The 23,656-nt window shown below is 27.0% G+C and overlaps 1 protein-coding gene across 1 annotated transcript in view; it reads right to left on the bottom strand.

Moving 5' to 3' along the window:
• Positions 1 to 23,337, bottom strand: part of LOC100201288 (probable serine incorporator) — a 33,025-nt gene extending 9,688 nt beyond the window's left edge. The window contains exons 1-3 of the mRNA XM_065808403.1: positions 23,038 to 23,337; positions 15,002 to 15,233; positions 476 to 783 (exon numbers count right to left, since the gene is read on the bottom strand). Of these exons, the coding sequence (XP_065664475.1) occupies positions 476 to 783; positions 15,002 to 15,233; positions 23,038 to 23,262 (765 nt within the window). The 5' untranslated portion in view covers positions 23,263 to 23,337. The remainder of the gene's footprint in view (positions 1 to 475; positions 784 to 15,001; positions 15,234 to 23,037) is intronic.
• Between the last annotated feature and the right edge of the window lie 319 nt (positions 23,338 to 23,656).

The following is a 23,656-nucleotide window of genomic DNA, read 5'->3' as shown; positions in this document are numbered from 1 at the left end:
TAAATAATAAAAATCAATGTAACTTTCAATATAAAACAATAATAATAACTTCCAATAAATAATAGTTAAAAAACATCTAAAAACATTTTTCTTAGTGAATGACTCGATCCTAGATCAGCATGGCAGATGAATCAATGAGATACCACAATGCTATAGGTACAACCTAGAATTGCAATTCTTTTTAAATTTGTACAAATAAAACTTTCAAAATCAACCAATAATATTTGCAGCCATGACTTAAAATAAACCAATCAAATTTTACTACCGTGACTTTAAGATAAAAAAAATACCAATGCGCTAGCCACAACGTAAACTAAAAATACACACAATTAAAACTATTGTAAACAAAAAAAAAAAAACCATAACAAGTAAGGCTTTTAGGAGTGCTCTATTTTTTTATTTTTTAAAAGTGACAAAAACTATTATCATATTAAATAAAGATTGTCTTACCAGATTCAGGTTGTCTGTTTCATACAGCAGGTGTCAAAGCAATAAAAGAAATCACACATGACATTACCAACTGAAAACTTACAACAAACTTCTCAGCACCACATTTAGATGTTGGAGAATTAGTAAAGAAAACAAACATACAAATGATCCCCGCTAAAGAGGCAGCAAACATTGCAAATGTTGTGCTGCCAAAAGCAAAATACCAAAAAATAGAATCTGATTCTTCGGCTTTTTTTAACCAGGCTCCATTCCATGAATGCACAAAGTCAACAAGAAGAACAAGTTGAAGCAATATAAAGAGGAATGCTCCAATCAAACCAATATACATCCATGCTAAACACAAATCATTAAAAATATTTATCAGCAGTAATTATATATTTTTTATTATCTATTATACATTTATAACAAACATCAAAGTATCAAGGTTTGGTAATAACAGGTTTGACTAGAATTAAATTGTACTTGAACAGGTGGATGCTTTATTACATAAAAAAAAAAAAAAATTATTATTTTGTTATTGTTATTGTTATAAATACTTTTTGTGTTTATTTTTTAATATTATTTTTATTTTTTATGTTTTTGTTTATGTCATTTTTAATCAAACTTGGGTTTCTATCTTATTTAATCATTCCTTTATTTTCTTGTATGTGAAGATATTTAACTTGTATGAACTTTTTCTTTAATTTGATTTTTTAATGTTTATCAAATTGTTATTATTTATTTTATTTAGTACTGTTTTAATCTTATGATAGTTTGTTATATGTTATTTTACGATAAGTTGTCATATTTTATATTATGATAGATTGTCATATTTTATTTTATGACATGTTGTCACATTTTATCTTATGATAGGTTGTCATATTTTATCTTACGATAGGTTGTCACATTTTATCTTATATTAGGTATTAATAATCATACTTTACCTTATATTAAAAAAAAGCCCTCTGTTTCTCCAACTTACTACTGGATATCAATAGTCCAAGTCGCATTTTGCCAACTAAATCTGAAAAAACGTTCCAATTTGCTTAAGGTACAAATAGTTCAAAATACGCTGATGTATGTAGGGCTGTAAATCTTGGCTCGTGTTTGTGAATGGCTCGGTGATCGCCTCGACGCTCGTTCATGTTCGGCTCGAATGGTTAATGAGCCAGGCTTGAACAAAAAATTAGGCTCGTTTATTAAACGTACCGAGCTTGAACATCATAGGCTCGTTCATATAGGCTCGATTAAAGCTCGAATATATATATAAATATATATATATATATATATATATATATATATATATATATATATATATATATATATATATATATATATATATTCATCCAATGCAATGAGAGCAAGACTTATATTTGTGAAAATGTAATTTGAACTATTAGAGTGCAGTGTTTAATAGGAATTATTATGTTTGTGAGAGTTTACTTTATGTTTGAACTTTGAACATTAAGTTTGAACATTGAACTATTAGTTTTAACTTTTATTTTGAACTATTAGATTTGTGGGATCTTATTTCATTATGTTGCTTATTTGCATGTTTAATAGACTGTAGGATTGTTTATGTTGTTTGTTGATTTTGACTTGCATTATTTACAGACGAGCCTTTAACGAACAACTTTTTTTACTAAACGAGCTTTAAACTAACAGGTTACAATAATTATTTTGAGTGTTAAACCAGTCGAGCTCGAGCAACATGTAAAACGAGCTGAGCCCAAACAATACTAATCCTTAACGAGCCGAGCTCGAACAAAGAATCTCATGTTCGAAACGAGCTCGAGCTGAGCCTGAACACTCTTAATATGTAAACAGGCCAAGCCGAAGCCTGGCAAGCTTGGCTCATTCGGCTCGATTTACAGGCCTAGATGTATGATTTTAAAATTCAAAAAAGGGGGATGGGGTATCATACCCATCTTCCTCCCCATATAGATTGTTTTATTTTATCTTATGATAATTTGTTACATCTTATTACTATTTACTACTACTATAATTGTAACTATTCTACTTATGTATACATATTCAATTGTTGTTTGAAAATTAACATTGATTTCCTTTTTATAGTATTTTCTGTTTCTTTTGATATTACTAATGCTGTTAATATAATTAAAAATACTTTTGAAAGAGTACTTGTGAAAAGAATTCAAAAAAACAACAAAAACAAACAAACATAGAACTGGAAACAAAACCACTTTTTTGGTCAAAAATTTGTCTACTTCTGTCAGCCATTCACTTTAGACCATTTGCTATTTATCACCTAGCCTTAACTAATCTTAACTTAACTTAATCTAATATAATCTATAAATTTGTCATATCAAATTAATAAATTGACTTTGTAAACAACAGTTTAAGGAGTGAGTTCAATCAAAAACTTGTGAAAATGTATAAAAAAAAATGTCAAATCCAGGTCTTGTTAAGAAGTGCAACACTGTAAACAGATTCATTTTTCACTTTATTTAAAATAAGTTTAATATGTTTCTATTCCACAAATAAATTTCATAAATACAAATTTATTATGAAATGTTTTTAATAATTTAAAATTAAAATAAATGAAGTTAAAATAAACTGGTAATTTTTAGCAAGTTATTGATGTAATTAAAATTAAAATAAAATAAGTTACAATAAACTGATAATTTTTGGCAAGTTATTGATGTAATTAAAAAAAAGTCAAAATAAAAATGCTAATAATATTTGTCGGAGATTTTTTATTTTTTGAAAATTTGTGTTATGCAATTTATGAACATTGTAGTAAAATATTTAAAAAAAAAAATGCGATAATAAAATTATGAATAAAAGTCAAGGCTCTTGTTTCAGAGTTAAGAGTTGAAAGAGGCTTGTAAAAACCATTGATAAAAAAACAATAAAAAGCCCCTTCAGCAATAGTACCCTCTTTGGCCTTGGGGATGTGAATTAGTGATCAACCGAAACAGAAAAAAAGCTGAAACCGAAACTGACATTTCGGCAAATATTTTACCGAAACCAATATCGACATTTCAGCTAGTCAGAATTAATTTCGTTAGAAAAATTTATTTAAAAGTGCAATTTTACATTTGTTGATTTTTTATACTTGTATTATTTTAGAATTGATTACCATGTATTACAAATTGAGGTACAACTGTTGCAGAAATTAATTAATTTTTATTCTTGTAAAAATTTATTAAAAGAAAAAATAACTTAAACCAAAAAAAAATCTAAAAGGTGTTTCCATTATATAAAACAAAGTTATTGTGCAATTGTTGAATGACATTCCTAAAAATTGGATTATATTAAAAAAATAATTTTTCAAAAGTATGTCATGTTGGTATCAAAGGAAGCGAATTTTATATAAAAATTTTAAAAATAATAATAACATTATTAAAAAAATATTATTTTATAATTTTTTGCAGAAAAATGATATTTTTCAACCTAAAAATGAAAAAAGTGTATTTTTTTGATAATTATTGCAAAAAAAAAATATCTTAAATAATTTAAATTATAAAATGATTGTTATTTTTAAAATTTATATATATATATATATATATATATATATATATATATATATATATATATATATATATATATATATATATATATATATATATAATTAATAAAAAAACACTTATCTAACTGTTATCTTCTACTTTAAGTTTCATCTTCTACTTTAAGTTTTTTTTTGCTGGATCATCAGGAAAGGTTCCTGATGATCCAGCAATGGTGAAACTTAAAGTAGAAGATAACAGTTAGATAAGTGTTTTTTACTAATTTATTATTGCTCTGTTCTTTAAGAATATTGAGCACTCTATTTGTAAAATACACTAACATAATTTATATATATATATATATATATATATATATATATATATATATATATATATATATATATATATATATATATATATGTATATATATATATATATATATATATATATATATATATATATATATATATATATATATATATATATATATATGTATATATATATATATATATATATATATATATATATATATATATATATATATATATATATATATATATATATATATATATATATATACATATATATATATATATATATCAGGCCTTGCTACGAGATTTCGCTGCGTAGCGAAAACGCGTGACGCATTTCTAAGTAACTCAACTCAGCAAATATATTTTGAATCGTTAGAAGTTATATTGTGTCACTAGCGTCTTTTCAAGTACCGCATTGTAATTAAAGTTTTTTTATTAACGCATTAAAAATCATACAAACAGTTTTTTTTTCTCACTATAACAAAAGTTACAAATAAAATCTAAGTTCTTATTTAAAAAATCATTTTTATTATTTTTTTCAAATAAGAACTAAATTTTATTTTGACGTAAAATGTAAAATAATGTTTGTTTATTTTAAAACGTAAAACAATGTTTGTTTATTTTCTTATGATTTTACAGTTGGTTTTTGGTTATTTTATTAACCGTTAATAAATTTTTTCTTATTTAATTTGTGAACTCTTTTTAATAATGTTTTCAAACGATAAAGAGTCTTTTTTTAGTTATTTATCAGTTACCGATAACATATTCGTGATCATAATTTATTTTCATAAATTAAACGAACGTCATTAAAACTTTACGTTATTAAATTAACAATAAACAAAATATCTTATTAATAAAATTTTACATTAAAATAAATTGTGCATTTTTTAAACTATTATGACAAAAAATAATTTTTACATTTAAAAGGAATTTATATATTTAATTCCTTAAGATAAAACTTAAAACACTTTATTATTTTTAACTTTATCAACAATAAAAAAAATTATTAAACAAACTGTTTTTTTAACAAAAAATCTAAAAAATTTTTTTTACAATTGCAAATCTACAATTTTTTTTTACAATTACAATTACAGTTTACAATTGCGGTTAAATGCTTTTACTTACGACTTTATTTCTTCAGAATAAACGTCACATAAACGATATCAAAAAATAAATTAAAAATATTCTAAAAGATATAAGTTTTTGCGTAACACAAAACTGCTGAACGCGTAGGCAAATCGCCTTTTCGCAAGCAAAATGCGAGCTGCGTAACGCTTCTTAACAAGGCCTGATATATATATATATATATATATATATATATATATATATATATATATATATATATATATATATATATATATATATATTAGGCAGGTCTGAAAATTTTTTGAAACAATTTAAATTTCCTGACCTTTTTATGGGTTTGAATATTTTATATTTAGTATATTTTTAGGGAAATATATTTTTTTTAAATTTGCATCGCTGGACCTATGCGCAGTTATAACCACAACGCGCAATAATAAATTTTATGAAACTGTGCTGCGTTTATAACTTTTTAAATGTAAAATGGCAATATCAACTGTACTTGTGTACCTGTTCAGTATCAATACAACTGTATCAATACTGAAATAGTTTCATTAGGACAAACCCACAAAATTGATTGCAGAACTTTGCCTACAAAAAGCGACGTTTTAAAATATTTATATCACTGCTGCAAAACACTAAATTTCAAAAAAAATAATAAAAAACATACCAAAATTATTTCCTGCCCTCTAGATGTAAATCACGAGCTGCTATGTAATGATAAAACATGTCAGCCCAAATGCGTTGTTTCTGCTCCTAGAAAACTGTGGCTTATGGGTGGTATACCACACATTAGTTGCAGAAGTATTAGGTAACTATTGATTTAAATAACGTTCATAATTTAGTACATAATTATAAAAATTGATATGAAAATTAAAATTAAATGACAAATGAAAATTTATTAATTTATTTTAAAATGTTTCCAAATTAATCACAAGAAACTGGTATCATATTGAAAAAAAACGGAAACACAAAAGCTGAATGAAATTAATTTTTTGGCATTATAAAAGGAATTGTTTGACATAGAGCACCCAAAACTTTATGAAATAATTGAAAAAGAATTCTATCAAAAGATGCAAAAGAATGCGATATTTTATTTTATGAAGATCAAAAAACTGCAAGAACAATGATAATTGAAAAAATAGACAAAAAATATCAAAATGTTTATTCCAACAGAGAGTTTCGCAAAAGGAAAGCAATAGTAGTAAATAGTAATGAAGGAAAGGAGTTTGAGCAAAAGGAGGAATCTGCCACAAAAAACTCAAAGTTAAAACAGTTTTCATCAAATAGCAATTATATTAATGAAAATCTTGAGTTATTTTTGTTAGAAAATCTTGATAATGAAGAATTTCAATATAATAACTATGATGAAATCGAAAAACAATCAACTAACATAAAATGAAACTTTATGTTAGTTGATTGTTTTTCAATTTTTAAACAGTAACAGTGGATATTGATAATCTTATTAAAAAAAACATTTTGTGGGCCTTTTGGAATTTCTGTTGGAATACACACAGGATTACTACCATTATTTTTAAGATGTGGAAATCGAAAGGAAGTAAAACTTTTAAAGACTAAAGTAGAAAAAATAAGAAAAGATTTATATGTAAGTAAATCAGAAATAATTAAAGAAAAAATAAAATACAAATATTAAATTAGTAATTTAACTTTGCACGTTGATACAAAAAAAAGTTACAGTTTTAAATGAAGATTATATTTCTGTAGTAAACGAACATCTAGCTATTGTTGTTATAAGTCCAGACTGGGATTTAAATACAAATAGAAAACAACAGGACGAGCTGCTAGGCATAGTTGAATGTCAATCAGGTAAAGGATTTGATCAAGCATTGGCATGTTTTAATGTTATAAAAAAATTTGGAATTGAAAGCTTTATAATTGGAATTTGTGCTGACACAACAGCATGTAACACTGGTAGCAATAAGTGTTGTATAAGTATTTTTGAAGAACTTTTTAAACGACCTCTGTTAAGACTTATTTGTGGAAAACATTCTCAAGAACGACATATTTTACATGCAATAAATGCAATCACTAAAACAGAAAGCAAAGGTTCATCAAAATCTACTTATACAAGATTCAAAGGTGCTAGGCCAATTCGTTATAAAAATGTTCAGAAAATATGGATCAGTTATTAAAGTTTCCATAGTGTGAAGTTAGTGAAAGTCTATTAGAAGATATGGCTAAAAAAGATTATTTTTTTACAAAAAAGCTTTGAAACTTCATACTTTCCCCAGATATGATTATAAAAATCTGTGTCAATATGTCATTGTTTTTCTGGATGGAAGGAAAGCAGTTCCTGGATTTATTATACACAAACCAGCTGCTGAACATGAAGCTAGATTTATGGTAGACGCTTTACACATTTTGGCAATGAAGCTCAACCAATCATAAAGTTTTTAACCCTAGAGGAAGAAACAGTATTTTCAAAGGCTGAGATATATGTAGCTCAGTTTATGCAAAAAACTTTTTTTCAACAAGTCAAATTGTTTCTGCTGCTCATAATGATTTGTGTACAGTTAAAGAGATAATAAAGATTTTAATGATGATGTTCCTCGAGCTTTTATTTCAAGCTATCTTAGACACAGTTATTACTTTTCTGAAGAAACAGTTGTCTTTTGTTTATTTGATAAAAGTCTTGACAATAAAGTTAAAGAAAAAGTTGCTCGGCAGTTGTTAAAAACAAATTTACCTGAAATCTTTAAACCTGAAAAGTTTAAGCCTGTAGAAATAAATAAAAATTCTGAACTTAATGATTACATGGGTCAAAATTATTGGCTAATATTTAAAATAGTTCCTTACTTATCAATGTGGTTAGAAAGTCCACCTGATTTGTGGACTCATGATTTTTATTATAAAATATGCAAAGGTTTATAAAAAGATTAGTCTGTGTCAAAAGACATTAGACTGTTGCAAAAGAGCTATTAAAATGGTAAAAGATTTTATCGATATCCATTAAAGAAGAAAAGTTGCAAGATATTTTAATGGTTTTGAAGGAACACAGAGTTAATTTCCCATTTTACATTTACCATGAAACAGGTCTAAAGAAATACTTAATAAATTGTAAGAAAAGTTTAACCTGTTATAAGAAAAATTAACTGAATTTTTTATGTAAATTATTTACAAAACATGTTTGTAAAACCTTTAGTCTTTCACATTTTTAACAGTTAACTTTTATTTTTTATCTTTACTAAGTACAATATTTGGATTCCTTATTTAACAAACTACTTAAATGCAAATTTTATTAAGTTTTTTAATGAATATTTAAGAGTATTTAGATAAATATACAATTAAAAATATAGTAAAAACCATTTATATTTACATATATATATATAATTATATCTACTATAGAGTATATAGATCAGAAATTCACATGGTCACATGCTTGGCCTGGGCATTTATATTCGTAAGAATTCACCCATTTGTCATGAAACTAGGTTTGAATCCACAGACTATTCTTTCATGTGCTTTCGTTTAGCACCACTTCACTCTATTGCCTATCTATTTGTTCTATATCGCTCTCCTTTATCTCAAGACTGCACTCTTTTTGATGTTATTTCTGATCATATTGACCAAGCCCTCTCCCTTTATCCATCAGCCAATATAGTTGCTTTCGTTGACTTTAATGCTCACCACTCTGAATGGCTTGGCTCTAGTGTCAGCGACTCTGCAGGCATTAAAGATCACAACTTTTGCCTTTCACAATCCCTAACTCAAATAGTCAACTTTCCAACTCGCTTTCTTGACAACCCGAATCATTTACCTTCTCTATTTGACTTATGTCTTGTTTTTGATCCTAGTCAGTGTTCAGTTTCTCCACATTCAACCTTAGGTGCTTCTGATCACAGTTTGATTTCTCTAAAACTAATATCTCATTCTTCTTCATCACCTGAATCCCCCTATTATAGTACCTCTTACAATTACAGTAAAGCTGACTGGGATTCTTTCCGTGATTTTCTTCGTGATGGCTCTTGGGTAGAAATCTTTTGTCTTCCTGTCGACAAATGCGCATCCTATGTAACTTCGTGGATTCAGGCTGGCATGGAATCTTTTGTTCCCTCTCAACAATTCCAGGTCAAGCCTCACTCTTCTCCATGGTTTTCCTCACACTGTGCTGCTGCGATTGCCAATCGAAACCGTTACTTCCATATTTATCAGCAAAACAATTCTCCAGAAAACAGACGCCTGTTTATTGCTGCTTGAAACCATTGTAAAAAGGTTTTGTCTAACGCCAAAGCCTGCTATTCTCAGGTCATGAAATCTCGTATCTCATCTCAAAAATTAGGCTCTCGCGACTTCTGGAGAATCTTTAATAGTATCAACAATAAGGGCAAATCTTTAATTCTACCTCTCTGGTATGGTTCAGACTTTGTCACCTCACCAAAAGACAAAGCTGAATTGTTTGCTAAGAATTTTTCATCAATATCGTCTCTTGATTCCACTAAATGCGTTCTACCTGATATTGCCAACAAACAAACGTTGATCGATTGCTTGACATTCGTATCACTCCAGTTTCTGTATCTAAAGTGATTTCCTGCCCAGACTCATCTTCAGCTTGTTGCCCAAACAACATACCTGTTATTGTCTTGCAGAAGTGTTCTCCGGAGCTGTCGTCTATACTCTCAAAACTATTCAACAAGTGCTTATCAGAGTCTTGTTTTCCAGCCTGCTGGAAAGCGGCATCTGTTATCCCTATCTTCAAAAATTCTGGAGAGTGATCTGATTCGTCAAACTACCGTCCCATAAGTCTTCTTCCTATCATAAGCAAGGTTTTTGAATCTTTAATTAACAAACACTTAATTTCTCATCTTGAATTTAATAGTTAACATTTTGACCATCAAAAAGGATTTCGATCTTCTTGTTCTACAGCTGATTTGCTAACAGTAATAACAGATAGATTTTATCATGCATTAGATAAAGGTGGAGAGGTTAAGGCCATCACTTTTGACATTTCAAAAGCTTTTGATGAAGGTTGGCATGCTGGTCTTCTCCATAAGCTTTCTTCTTATGGTGTATTTGGCAACATCTTTAAGATTATTGAATCCTTCCTTTCCAATTGGAGTATAAAAGTTGTCCTTGATGGACAGCACTCTTCTTATTCTGTAACTTTATGGGTTCCTCTAGGTTCTATCCTTGGCCCTATACTCTTTTTAATTTACATTAATGATCTTCCAGATATTTTCTTATCTAAGGTGGCATTGTTTGCTGATGATACTACCATTTATTCTTGTTGTGATAAAAAGCCAAAACTCTCTGATTGCTTGGAGGGGGCATTTGAGCTTGAAAAGAATCTCACTGCTACAGCATGGGGCTCACAGTGGTTGGTGAACTTCAATACAGATAAGACTCAATTTTTCTAAAAATCTACGCTTCATCTTCTAGGATTAACTCTTACTTCCAACCTTTCTTGGAAACCATAGATCAAATCAATTTCAAAATTAGCATCTGCTAAGGTTGCATCTCTTTATCGAGCTCGTCACTTTCTTACTCCGGATTCTGTTCTCTATCTCTATAAATCTCAAATCCGGCCTTGTATGGAATACTGTTGCCATATCTGGGGCGGATCTTCTAATGATGTCCTTTCTCTTTTAGACAAGGTGCAAAAACGCATTGTAAACATAGTTGGACCTGCTCTTGCAGCCAACCTCCAACCATTATCACATCGTCGTAATGTTGCTTCTCTTTCTCTTTTCTACAAATACTATAATGGGCACTACTCTAAAGAACTAATGTCTCTTGTGCCATCTACTAAAATTCATTCTCGTGTTACTCGTCATTCAATTAAGTCTCATACTTTTTCTGTTCTTAAAACTCCAAAAACCTTTATTTGTCTAGATTTTTTCCTCGAACATCAGCTCTTTGGAATTCGCTTCCTTCATCATGCTTTCCTGATTCATATAATTTGCAATCCTTTAGGTCGTCTGCCAATCGTTATCTTGCTCTACAATCTTCATCTTGTCTCTTTCAGTAACTTCCAACTTTAATCAGTGGCTGCTTGCAGCCTTGTTGGAAGCGAAGATGTTAAAAAAAAAAAAAAAAAATTTGATTTATATACTTTATAGTATATAGAACAATTTCTGATATATATACTCTTTTTTATATTTTACTTTTTTTGCTTACTCTCTATAGTACACAGCTTTTTTGAGGAAAAGAAGAAAATAACAAAGAATAATGAAATAAAAATTTGCTTCTCAATGATGAACTTTCAGTTAATGTAGCAGCACTCCTTTGTAGTAGCAGGCTATAAAATAATTAATGTTTGTACTGTCCTTGGCAGCACGCTATTTTAGTATGGTGTCACACTGGTCATCTCATAACGCATTTATAGTTATAGAAACTATTAGTTACAGCTTGTTTTTCACAAAAACTACAACTATATATGGATTTTAAATGAATAAATTTGCTTCTTCTCTTACATTCTTTAAGATTTTAATATCAATAAAAGTTTTCTACATTTTTTTATGAAGTTGCAACATTTATAACTAATTGTGGCAACTTTTAGCATTGATAAGATACAATATGCAAAAATCTGCAAAACACCTTATGCAAATTATTTGCAAAATTGTTATTTGCGCAATAACACTTGAGTAATAAATAAAATGTTTAGTGTTTTTGTGACTTTGATTTTTTTTACATTAATTAGTAACTTAAACTGAAAATATTTTGATTTGGTGCCTAAAAATGGGAAAAGCTCAAGATATATTAAACAAAAAAATTTTGAAAACATCTATTTATTAAAACATTGAAACCACTCCCAAAGAAAAATTGAAAATTTAGTTAAAGTTTCTGTAATGACAGTAAGCAGAATCAAAGGTTAACCTGATAAAAAAATACCTGTACAAAGTGACAGAAGTGAAAAATGTGGAGAGATGACACTACCTCAAGAGATAAACGGGCAATTTATTACATTTGTGTTAAAAACCGAAGAAAAAGTACATAAGTAGTTACTAAAACCATACAAGAAACCGGTATCAAAATTTCTAACAAAACTACAAGGCGTCAAATAGCAGAACTGGGGTTTAAATACTACAGATCTGAGGAAACCTAAAGTTATGCCAGCGATAAAATTCAAATACCCCACTTAGGCTAAGCAACAACTTCATATCTCTGCTGAAGATTAAAAAAATGTAAATAAATACTTATTTAATTGTTTATTGCAACAGCATCACTGAACCATCTCAATTTGAAATATTAGGAGATAAGTTTTCTTTTGTTAGACAAATGAAAGAAAAATATAACCAAGACTTTATTACTGAGACGGTGTGGATCAGTTGTGGTAAGGACAGTGGCCTTCTTTATATAGTTGAACCAGGATAAATATAAAAAAGTATCAGCTACCTAATTAATTCCTCAGTCACAGATTGGTTTCCTGATCCATTAAATGCACCTTTATGCATGATTCTGCCCAATGCCATAAAGCTAAATCAGTGACAAGATATTTAGAGTCAAAAAATGTTACTGCTCTACCATGGCCTGGTAATTCTCCTGATTTAAACCCAATAGAGAACGCCTGGGAACTTTTAAAGCGGATAACTGAGTACGAAACTATAAACAACAAGAAAAATCTCAGAGACACTAAATAATGTCTGGCATAATAATCACAAATTAAAAGTAAATGTAAAGAATTGCATCTAAAGTATGCCAAGAAGGATACAAGGAGTAATTGATGCAAAAGGCGGCCCAACCAAATACTAAAAAACATTTTGTATTATAAAATTTCTTAAATAAATGCTTAAAAATAGTAATAGTTTAAAATAAGTTTAAAATAATGTTTTACTTTTTAAAGAAAAATATTTAAGCTAGTAGCACCAATACTTATACAAAAATTTAACATAAGAACAAGTAAAAGAGCTTATAATAGTTAATATGGTATTTTTTGCAAGTGTAACTAATAATTTTGTCGCCCACTGTATATATTTGCCTTCTGAAGTATTAAATAGACAAATATGTATGCATTGAGTTAAAAAACTTTTTTTAAATAAAATGTCAAACTTGAAATTTAGGAGTAAGTTGTATTTTAAAATATAACACACAAATGATAACAAGAAACACTTAAAAAGTTGTTGTCATGCCAATCATCCCTGTGATGTTAATCATGAAGTAAAAATTTGATTAAGAACAAATAATCAGTATTTAGTTAATTCAATAATTTTTGTCAAATCATAAGTTAAAAGTAACAAAAAAAAAATAACAGGTTCATAGTTTTTTACCTTTTTAAAAACATTTTGCTGATAACTTTATATTAAATTTATTCTTTGGCTTGTGATGAAGAAAATCGTCAAGCGTGTTATATTGCGCTCGTAAAATTAGAATATGTTTTCATTGAGCGTGATTATGTGTGCTCAAGAAAACGTCGGCGAGCATGATTATGAAAATTGCTGAAGGCGATGCTCATAAAAAGCTATTTATTTTTTATATCTTTTTTTATTTGTTACATAATTCTTTCGTCAAAAAATGTTTGAATTAGTATCACACTCATGAAACTACTTCAACGAAGTAGATTTTTATACTTCCAAACTTCTTGTATATTGTCAGATCGCGATTTTATTTTTAACTATTTATATTATAAAAAAATAATATCAAACAAAAACACAACTTCTTATTGATTTAGTATTGAAGTATAATTTAGTGACTTAGTTTTGCTTCGTTGTTTTGATATATGTATTTTAAAATGTTACGCTGTAAACTTAATTAACGGTAAATGGTTTTTATATTTCTTGATATTTTTATTCAAATTAATTATTTAATTTTTTTCTAAAATTTCTTTTTTAAATTACGTTTTTTATCTTAAAAAAATAACACAAGAATAATTTGAAATAATAATAAATAAGAATAATAACTTTCCATTTAATAAATATTGACATCATTACTTTGTTTCCTTTTCGAATGTCCTTGATTGCGAACATTCTAAACAACGGAATTGTTTTAAATTTGAGTTAAAATAAATAATAGTTAATAAAAAACCTATACTATGAACAAAAACTAATTTTAAAAATTACTCTATTATTAATATTTATTTTTATTATAAACGATGTGTGGAATATTACAAATAATAAATCAAATAAATCTTACTTGATATTTTCACAAGATTAAAAATACTCTGCGGTTTCAATTTTCTTATAATGGTTTTCTAATTTTCTATTCTTATTTTATTTGCGCATTTTTGTATTCACATTTTGTTTCCATGTGCACATTCCATTATTGAAATTAGTGACTATTAACGACTTCAAACTTTAAACTGCTCATTCATTACGTTAGTGCAAAAGAGAACGACGTTGTGCTTTTTATATTTTATATCAGTTGTTTGATAACAGAATATCTTTAATAAAAAATCTTTGTTAAATAATTTATGAAAATAAAAAAATAATTCCGAACTTTTGGACGAACGTTATTTTATACACTCATTATAAGCTGAACGAGCGTTGTTTATCGCGCCTAGAATGTTTGAAAATACCGTTTACGGGCGCGTTTTACGAGCGGAGCGCAATCGCGCTCACTTCATCACAAGCCCTGATATATATATTATAAATTTTAATTATTTTTTACATTTTTTTAAATTACAAATTGTCCATATAGCAAATAAGTAATCAAAAAACAACATCAATGAAATAGTTGTTCAATGTAAATGCATACTAAAAATGTATATACTAAACATACTAAAAGATATTAAATAGTCAAGGAAAAGATTACCTTGAATAAATTTTCCATCTTTGCTTGGTATAAAAAAAGCTCCAACAATAATTCCAATTAAAACAAGAAATTTGATAGCCCAAAAACCATTTTGAATACCAGAGCGAGGATCCTTTGATGATTTCACTCCAAACATTATTACAGTGAGCAATAAAAAAAACATAACTGCACCAAAAGAAACACGGTACACTGCTATATATCCAACAAGTTCTCTACAATCAGCTTTTGCAGCCTAAAAATTATCAATATCAAATTCTCACAAATAAAAATGCTAAATATAAATTAAAAAAATGCACGCATGATGCAATGTATTGCATTACTGTCAAACTTAGGATTAGTTTTTACAAATTTTTATTATAAGTTTTTTTATTGTTAAGCGTAGCCCAATCAGATGCTTATGGTGGTGATGGTGGTACATACCAGAAGATTTGGTAAAGTCAAACAAAAGATAAGCTGTTGATGCACCACTATATACATAATGAAATCTATTGTGTTACCATAAAACAGAAAAATAAAAAGGTTCAGCTTCATAAATCAGTGCAGTGATGATGCAAATATACTTTTCATAAGTATCGAATTTAACTCCCATCATATTCTTGTAATACGTCATCCATTTCTCATTTATTAATAAAATGTTTTGCTGGTTCATTTTTTTGAACATTTTGTTCAAAGCAAAATGTTGATTAAAAAAACCATTTAGTATATGTGTATAATAAGGATGAGACAATACTTTAATAATTTTTATAGTGTATTGGTCAGTTTGATTATAATATGATATTTAGATCAATATTTTAATACAGTGTATGGATCAATATTTACAACATAAATATCATATCAATAGTATAAATATCCTTAAATATTCATAATATCACTATCAATATTCATAAGATAAATAACTAATAACAATGCATTACTGATATAAATGTACACACAGCCTTTAATTATGTTAAATTAACAACTTTTGTTTAAAAGGTAAAGGTTTTCATCGCAACTTGCAGAAAATCATCTTATGCTGAAAAGTTTAAAATATAAAAAACTAAATAAAATCAAAAAAAATTTTTTGAAAATAACTTGGCAAGAAATTCAGCTTGCTGTTATGTCAATCAAAAGCATTTAAATTTTTTAAAAGAGCTGTACAACAAACTAAAAGAGAATGAAGCATATTATATTTACTCAGTTTATATTACATATAATAAGTATAGATTGTTTAATAAACAACATTCCGTTAGAAAAAAAATTGAACTGATGTGCGAGCTTGTAAGTATGTATAAAATACTTTTTTATTTAAGAGTATTTTAATCAATGAACATTGTGGTTTTAATGTTGTAAACATTTCAATATTGTAAAGAACTGTCATTTTATTGTAAGTAAGAACTGCTGTCGTATGGTGTTGTCTTATTGTAAGTAAAAATTATTGTTGTATGATGTTGTCATATTGTTAAGAACTGATTGTCAACAGAAATGTATGTTGTTTTATGGTGTTGTGGTATTGCAAAGAACTGACTGTCAACAGAAATTGGAAAAAGCATTTTTAACATAAGGACAACAAAAAAAATTGTTTGCAATAAAAATGACCTAAAATATTCCTAAAAAAATTGTGAAGGTTTTAATTCATAAATTGTGAACTATTATATGTTTACTACATATTAGTTCACTACCAACCAAATTACAAATATATTTTTTCAAAAAATAATTTCATAAAAAATAAAATTTTTATTTGTATTTAAATATTACGTTTATTTTATTTTTAACAAAAGTTTAGTAACTTTCAGACCATTTTAATTTTTATGTTTCTTATAACAGTAATTACGTTAAATTAATTATAGAAAAATAAATGTTTTTTGCCAACATTTACATATTATATACATATTATATACAGCAGTGGCCATAAGTTGAAACCCACTTTACTTTTTTGAAAATATTCAACTAAAGTTGATTTTAGAGTGAAAGTATTAAAATTTTATAAAAAATAAATACTTTTAAAATAAATACTTTTATTTTCAATAAAAGTATCTATTTTATATAGAATTTATTAATATATTATATACAATTTATTAATACTTTTAAAATAAATACTTTTATTTCAATAAAAGTTCAATAAAAGTATTTATTTGCAAATTTAATAATATTTTAATATTTTGTTGCATCTCTTTTGGCCTTTATCACCTCTGCAATTCTTTGCTTCATATTACCAATTAATTTTTCACATTCTACTTGTATAATTTTTGCCCATTCAAGAGCAATAACTTCTAACAAATGCTTTTTTTTTGAAGTGCATCAATGTGTCTTGACCCTCCTTTTAAGCATTACCCATAAATTTTCTAAGGGCTAAGGTCAGGTGACTGTGCCAACCATTCTAATATTTGGGCTTTATTTTTTACCAATCATTCCTTCAAATGATGTGCAGGAATGGCTGAAATAACTTTCAAGATTTATCTTCATTTGGAAATATTTTATTGACAGATGTGTTATAACAGGTTTCTAATACTTCAATATATTTTTTAAATTTTAGCCTTCTTTGAATAAAAATATTTTCCCTGGTCCTTCTGCAGCCATACAACCCCAAATAGTAGGCACTAGAAAAGCTGGTAAAAATGCTTTACCAGGTCTTCTTCTCACATATACATTAATATATAATAAACATAACAAACATAATAAAATAGTAGGCACGGTAACAAACTGGACTTTTTTATTTTTTTGTTTTATGGTAACACAATAGATTTCAAATAGACAAGCCGGTGAAATGCTACACCAGCTCTCTTTTACACATGTGTTATGCCAGGAGTTCCAAAAATCTGTAAAAAAAATCCAAAAGTTTTAGCGCTTATTTATTTCTTATATAAATTTATTTTTATTAAGCATCTAATTATTCATTATTTCTCAAGAACATAGTTAATTTTACTTACCTCAAAGTTGAATTCATCAGACCAGATTACTTTACTCCATTCTCCAGATGCAAATTCTGCAAATTTTTACAAGAAAAATCACTTGTTAGACTTTTTAACTGTTTAAATAAACCTGCATTGTGCAAGGTATAATTATAGAACATAAGCAAAATTCACATTTTTTTTACAAAATCAAGAGTAATTGGAATCCAAGTAATACAATATAAATTGAGGAATTCTCAACTCTTACTTAAATCCAATTTATTAATTTAGCCAGAATATTTATCTTTAAAGTATATTATTTGTTATTTTTATCAAGTGGATTTAAATTTATGGCAACGACTGTACATTAAGATTTTATTAGTTATGTAAATCATTATTTTTATTAGTTTTAAACAAGTTATAAAAAAAAAAACAAAGTTATAAAAAAGTTAAAAAATTTATTCAAAAATTTTTTTTTTCTTTGAGTGACAAAAAACAACAACAAAAAGGTGATTCATTAAAAAGTAAAAAAAAATAATGTATTTTTTCAATTTTTATTAATATTGAGCTTTTGAAATCTTACATTTATTTATTTATGAAAACTCAGTGTTAAGAATGTTTCGTTTTAAAGGATATTTTATCTTACTGCCCATTCATTTTGTAAAGTTGTTCCAGATTGTTGTTTCATATTTAAAAGGAACTCGCTCCAAGTTCCACAAAATATTGAATTTGTTTGAACATTGTTCTTTTTTTAATTATTTTTAACTATAACTTATATTACAAATGCCATTTTAATGAAAAATTGTGAAAAAAAACTACAACTTTTCTAAAACCAAAGTTTTTTTTCAAGTTTTCATTTAATTACTTTTAAACAGTTTTTTACTTTTCCTAATGTCCCAACAACACAGTTTGCTTTGCATATACTTATCTAAACATTAAACAATATATTTCTGTATATACTTATATAAATATTAGGCAATATATTAATTTCAGCTCAAGAGTATGAAAATTACAAAATGTTATTAGAAATTAAAGTTATTACATTATTAGAAATAAAAGAATAATTAATAACTGAATTGCAGTCAACATCTCCTTAAACTTCAAACACAGTTAGTCTCATCATATACATTGCATTGTCATCATCACTATTATCATCACTAACTTTTACACTTTATGGACTTCTTAAAACAGGATGAAACTGTTGTTGTATACAACTACATGCTCAAAATACTGAATGATGATGAAGCATTTTTGATTTATCCAACGGTAAATAAAACCATTTTACTTCCAACATAACTTCTTTAATCTTTACTTCAACAATCAGTAAAATACATAAATAACATTCTCAATCATTGATAAGTACTGATTTTTTTTAAAGTTTTAAATTGCAAAACAACCTTCATATAATAAATTTCAATTTATTCACAAGCAACAGGATATATAGTAAATTTTGTTGTGCTTCGCTAACAACAAAATTTACAATAAGTTGATCTTATTGTGACAATTGTTTAACTTACTCATTCAAATCAAGTTTTCAATCTCATCATTCAAAACAAGTTGAATCTAAACTTTCTCATTGAAAACTAGATGATCTAAACTTACTCATTCAAAACAAGTTAAATCAACCCTCGGAATTAGGAAAAATAAGTTCAGTAAAAAACTGCAGACCTAAAACTGTTTTAGGTCAGCATCAGGTCAGCACAAAATTTAGAACCAGAACTTAACAAATTGACAACCGCAGGAAAATTCAGTATAAAATAGACAAAAACAAAATGTCAAAGTTCAATGTTTGCTTAAAAACTTGTTAAAAACAAATATATCATTTTACCATTTTATTAGGAATGTAATTAGTTTCTTATTTAGAATTTAAATTAGAAATTAAATTCTAATTTAGAATTTAAATAAAAACTTATATTTTTATTATAACTATTTTGTTTAGCATTTAAATAAAATGATGTATATTCCTTTTTTATTTTATTTCATTTATTTAGAATTGTTCATTTTGTTAAAACTAGAACCTTGAGGAACAAGGCCGCTCCGCGGAGAAACAAGTGTGGTACTACCCAGGGTTGGCAAAAAAACCCAACTCAAAAAAACCCAAAAAACCCAAAGATATTTGGTTTTTTTTGGGTATTCATTGTGCCTATCACTTAGCCAAGCTTCTGCAGCAGCTTCTTGTTCAATGCTTAAAGATTTTCCTAAAATTAAAGAATATTGTAATCCTGCTTTATATATTAAAAATGAGAAATGTAAATATATGGATATTATGTCATAAATTGTGTCTGTAGTCTAGAATCAACTAATGTCTTATGTAAGTTATATAAGTTAAAATAATGTAGTTTTGAGTTAGTTCTTTCAATTTTTGGGTTAGATTTGGTTGCCATACCTTGGTATTTAATATCAGTCAAATTTGCCAAAAAATGAAAAGGTTCCATTGCTTCATCAAATTTTAACTTAATTTCCATATAATATGGCTTCAGGTCTTCATCCTTCAGGAGAGATAACCAAATTTTACATGCATCTGACAATGATGTTGAGTCACTTTGTAGCTATAAATATAACTTATTTTTTTAAATATCTTTGCAAATATTTTAACAGTATATTGAAGCCATAGTTTAAAATATTTTAATGAATAACAATTTTGCTGTCTCACATTTCTCCAGTTGAATTAGAAGATTTTTAGCTTCTCTGAAAATTCCAGCATTATCTATAATTTTTTAATATTATGTTTAATATCACCTTCATGCTTCTCTAAAATATCAAGGTAGTGGTTATAATTTTTAATATAAGTTTTCAAACAGTCTACTTGAGAGTTCCATCGTGTATCATTAGGAAGTTGTGGCATAACTCCATTCCTATCATCTAAAAGCCATCCCTGAAATTAAGAACTAGTTTAATTAGTTGATATATTAACATAATTCTCTGAATAAAAAAGTACAAAAAAATTAAACTGTAAAATTAAAATAATATACTATAAACAATATTTACTCACACGTGGTTGGTGATGGTTTCGGAAGTATTTGTTAACTTCAATTAAATGTGCCAGAAAATTTGGTGTCACATGCTTCTCAACTAAATTTAAGTAATGAGCTGAGCATCCATACGTTTTCATTACCTGTACAAATGGCAAATACCTGTTGGAAGTAGAGAAATATTCTTATATTTTTAGTTAATTTAAATTAAAGTAAATACTATGTACATAAATACTATATACAGTATTATTATACTTACATCTTGCTCATAAACCTTCTTGATGTGTTTTATTGCTTGAATGGCTAATTGAGCATTTTCACTTCCTGCATCTATAGCGGAGATTAAATATGGGGTCATTTCTGACACTGCTCCAACCATCTTGTATCAATGTAATAGTACTCCTATTATTTGCAAATTCACTTTTCATAGATACAACTACCTCATCGTTCACTTTATCCAGTAACTATCCTGAAAGTTTCTTGCGGTTTGGAGGATCATAACCAGGTCTCAAAAAATTAACACAATTTTTAAATTCTCTATTTTCTACAGCATTAAATGGAATATTGCATGCAAAAAAAAATTTGGCAACTTGCAAGTCAAAAACGTCATTCTGGTCTAAGCTTGTTCTTGAAATGTAGTTTTCTATTAACTTTTGTTTTTTATATGAGGTTGATGTTGAACCAGAATAGCTACTCCCAAAGACACCAGAAGTGCTTGATGCTTCAAAAGATTCTGAAGTACTGGGCTAACAAAATTACACAACAAGTTTACAGATGTCTGAGATGATACTTGGCCATCATTTAAAATAAAACTCTTATTTCGTTCTGCAACATCAGCAGATGGATTTGTTTTTTTTTACATTTTTTTAAATGAATTCTGATTCTTTCTATTTTTGGCTATTAATAATTTCATTGCAATAATTGCACTTGCACTGCAGTATTACTTTTTCAGAAACAGTTTTTGATAACTTAGTCACGCCATTCCATTCATCTGCAAGCTTTCTTCCAGATCCAGGAGCCATAATATATGTTCTTATTAAAAAATGTTTTTTTTTTCTTAAAATAAATTGTATTATGATTAAAATATAAATAAATAATGTCAACTAGTTAATAAATTTGGAAATTTCAAAACACTTTGCAGTTTTAAAAGTCATAACATAACAACATATTCTCCTAGACTAGTCCAGGAGCTCCAAAATATTTTAGAGACTTAAGGTACTTTAGCAATAAAAATAAGAACATATAGGGTAAATGAACTATAAATTTAGAAATTTAACTTTCCTTTCTGGAAATTTTGTTTCATAATAACGGTCAGTTTTGAAAAAACCCCAAAAAACCAATAAAACCAAACTTTTATTTTCTAGTTGAACTTATGATGTGTATTTCTGGCTCTAATTCCGCTGTCGAACGCATTTTCAATATTTTGACTGAGGGTTTGGTTATGTCAGGCAGTCTATCAAATAATAAAAAACTTTAAAAATGTTTTTTTTTTATATTTTCCAGCCTTAAAAATAATTTTCTTTAAAAAAACAACCTAAAACTGACATTTATGGTAAAAACTTAAAATCGACTATGCAAGAGTATAAATGAATATATATATATATATATATATATATATATATATATATATATATATATATATATATATATATACAAAGTTTATCTAACCACCATAAACTATAAAAGTTTATGCATAATGCTTTCAGTAATAACCTACAAAACTCATGTTGTTTGCACTTATTTTTTATTAAACAAATTTTCTGTGATGTGTGTGATATCACAGCAAAGACCCTTGCTGTTATGTCACATGCAATAAAACACAATAAATTTTTCATAGTTTTTCATTAACACAACATTATAATGTTTTTCATAAACAGGACACTAGAAAATTATTTATTATAATAATTGGAAAATAATATACTGTCATTAAAAGTTAAAAAAACTTTATTTGAAATAATTTTAGAATTATATATCAAATACTTTAAAAGAAACATTAAAATTTTTGTCATGCACTATAGTATAGTGCATAAAAGTTTTTGTATAGTCTAAACAAAAACTTTTAAAAGTAATTTAAAATGTAAATTTAGTTTCATTTTTAGTTTGTTGAAAAAGTGTGTAAAAAGATTTGAAAAAGTGTGTAAAAAACGTTTTTGAAAAATTAAATCTCTAGTTTCACTAATTTGAGAATCTTATATACCTTTCCACATAACCAGTTGATTTTCTGAAGCTGATCTTCTACTTTAGGCACAAGCATAATACAAGAAATTATAGTAGTAAATAACAAAAAAATTGAATAAACAATTCTTGTCGATGTTGAATTTTTGCAAGAAGGGCATGCTGAACAACAAAGTCTGCAAGCCGCAGATCCACAGCAGCATGCTATACTAGCAGCACATGAAGCAGTTCCTAAAACAGCTCCCATAGTTAAAGAAAATAGTCAACAAGTTGCAAATTTATTTTAATGTCTAGGTACGTGCGTATCTGCGATTTACCGCACCGATTTTAAAGATAAAATCTCAGCTTTTATCTTTAAAATTAAATTTAAAACCGATTTTAATCGGATTTAATCTGTTACCATTTTTTCACCGCGTGCTCGAAGTAGGTGTTACAAGGATGGATTTTCTCGTCTTTTTTTTAGAATTTTATATTGACAAGTATTGAAAAGTAGAGTGTTGTAAGTCTATTGCAATTTGTTTTTTTTTTGCAGTTACTAATCACGATTATGAACATTTTGTATATTTGAACTTTTTTATTCATTAAAAAGTTGTTTTTTTTAGAAAAATTAAACTTTATTAAAAATATTGGTGATTTTTTTA

The sequence above is a fragment of the Hydra vulgaris genome, chromosome 10, assembly GCF_038396675.1.
Source record: "Hydra vulgaris chromosome 10, alternate assembly HydraT2T_AEP".
In the NCBI taxonomy this organism is placed as follows: Eukaryota; Metazoa; Cnidaria; class Hydrozoa; order Anthoathecata; family Hydridae; genus Hydra; species Hydra vulgaris.
Note: the sequence above shows the minus strand (reverse complement) of the source record. Positions and strands in the feature narration are given on the sequence as shown.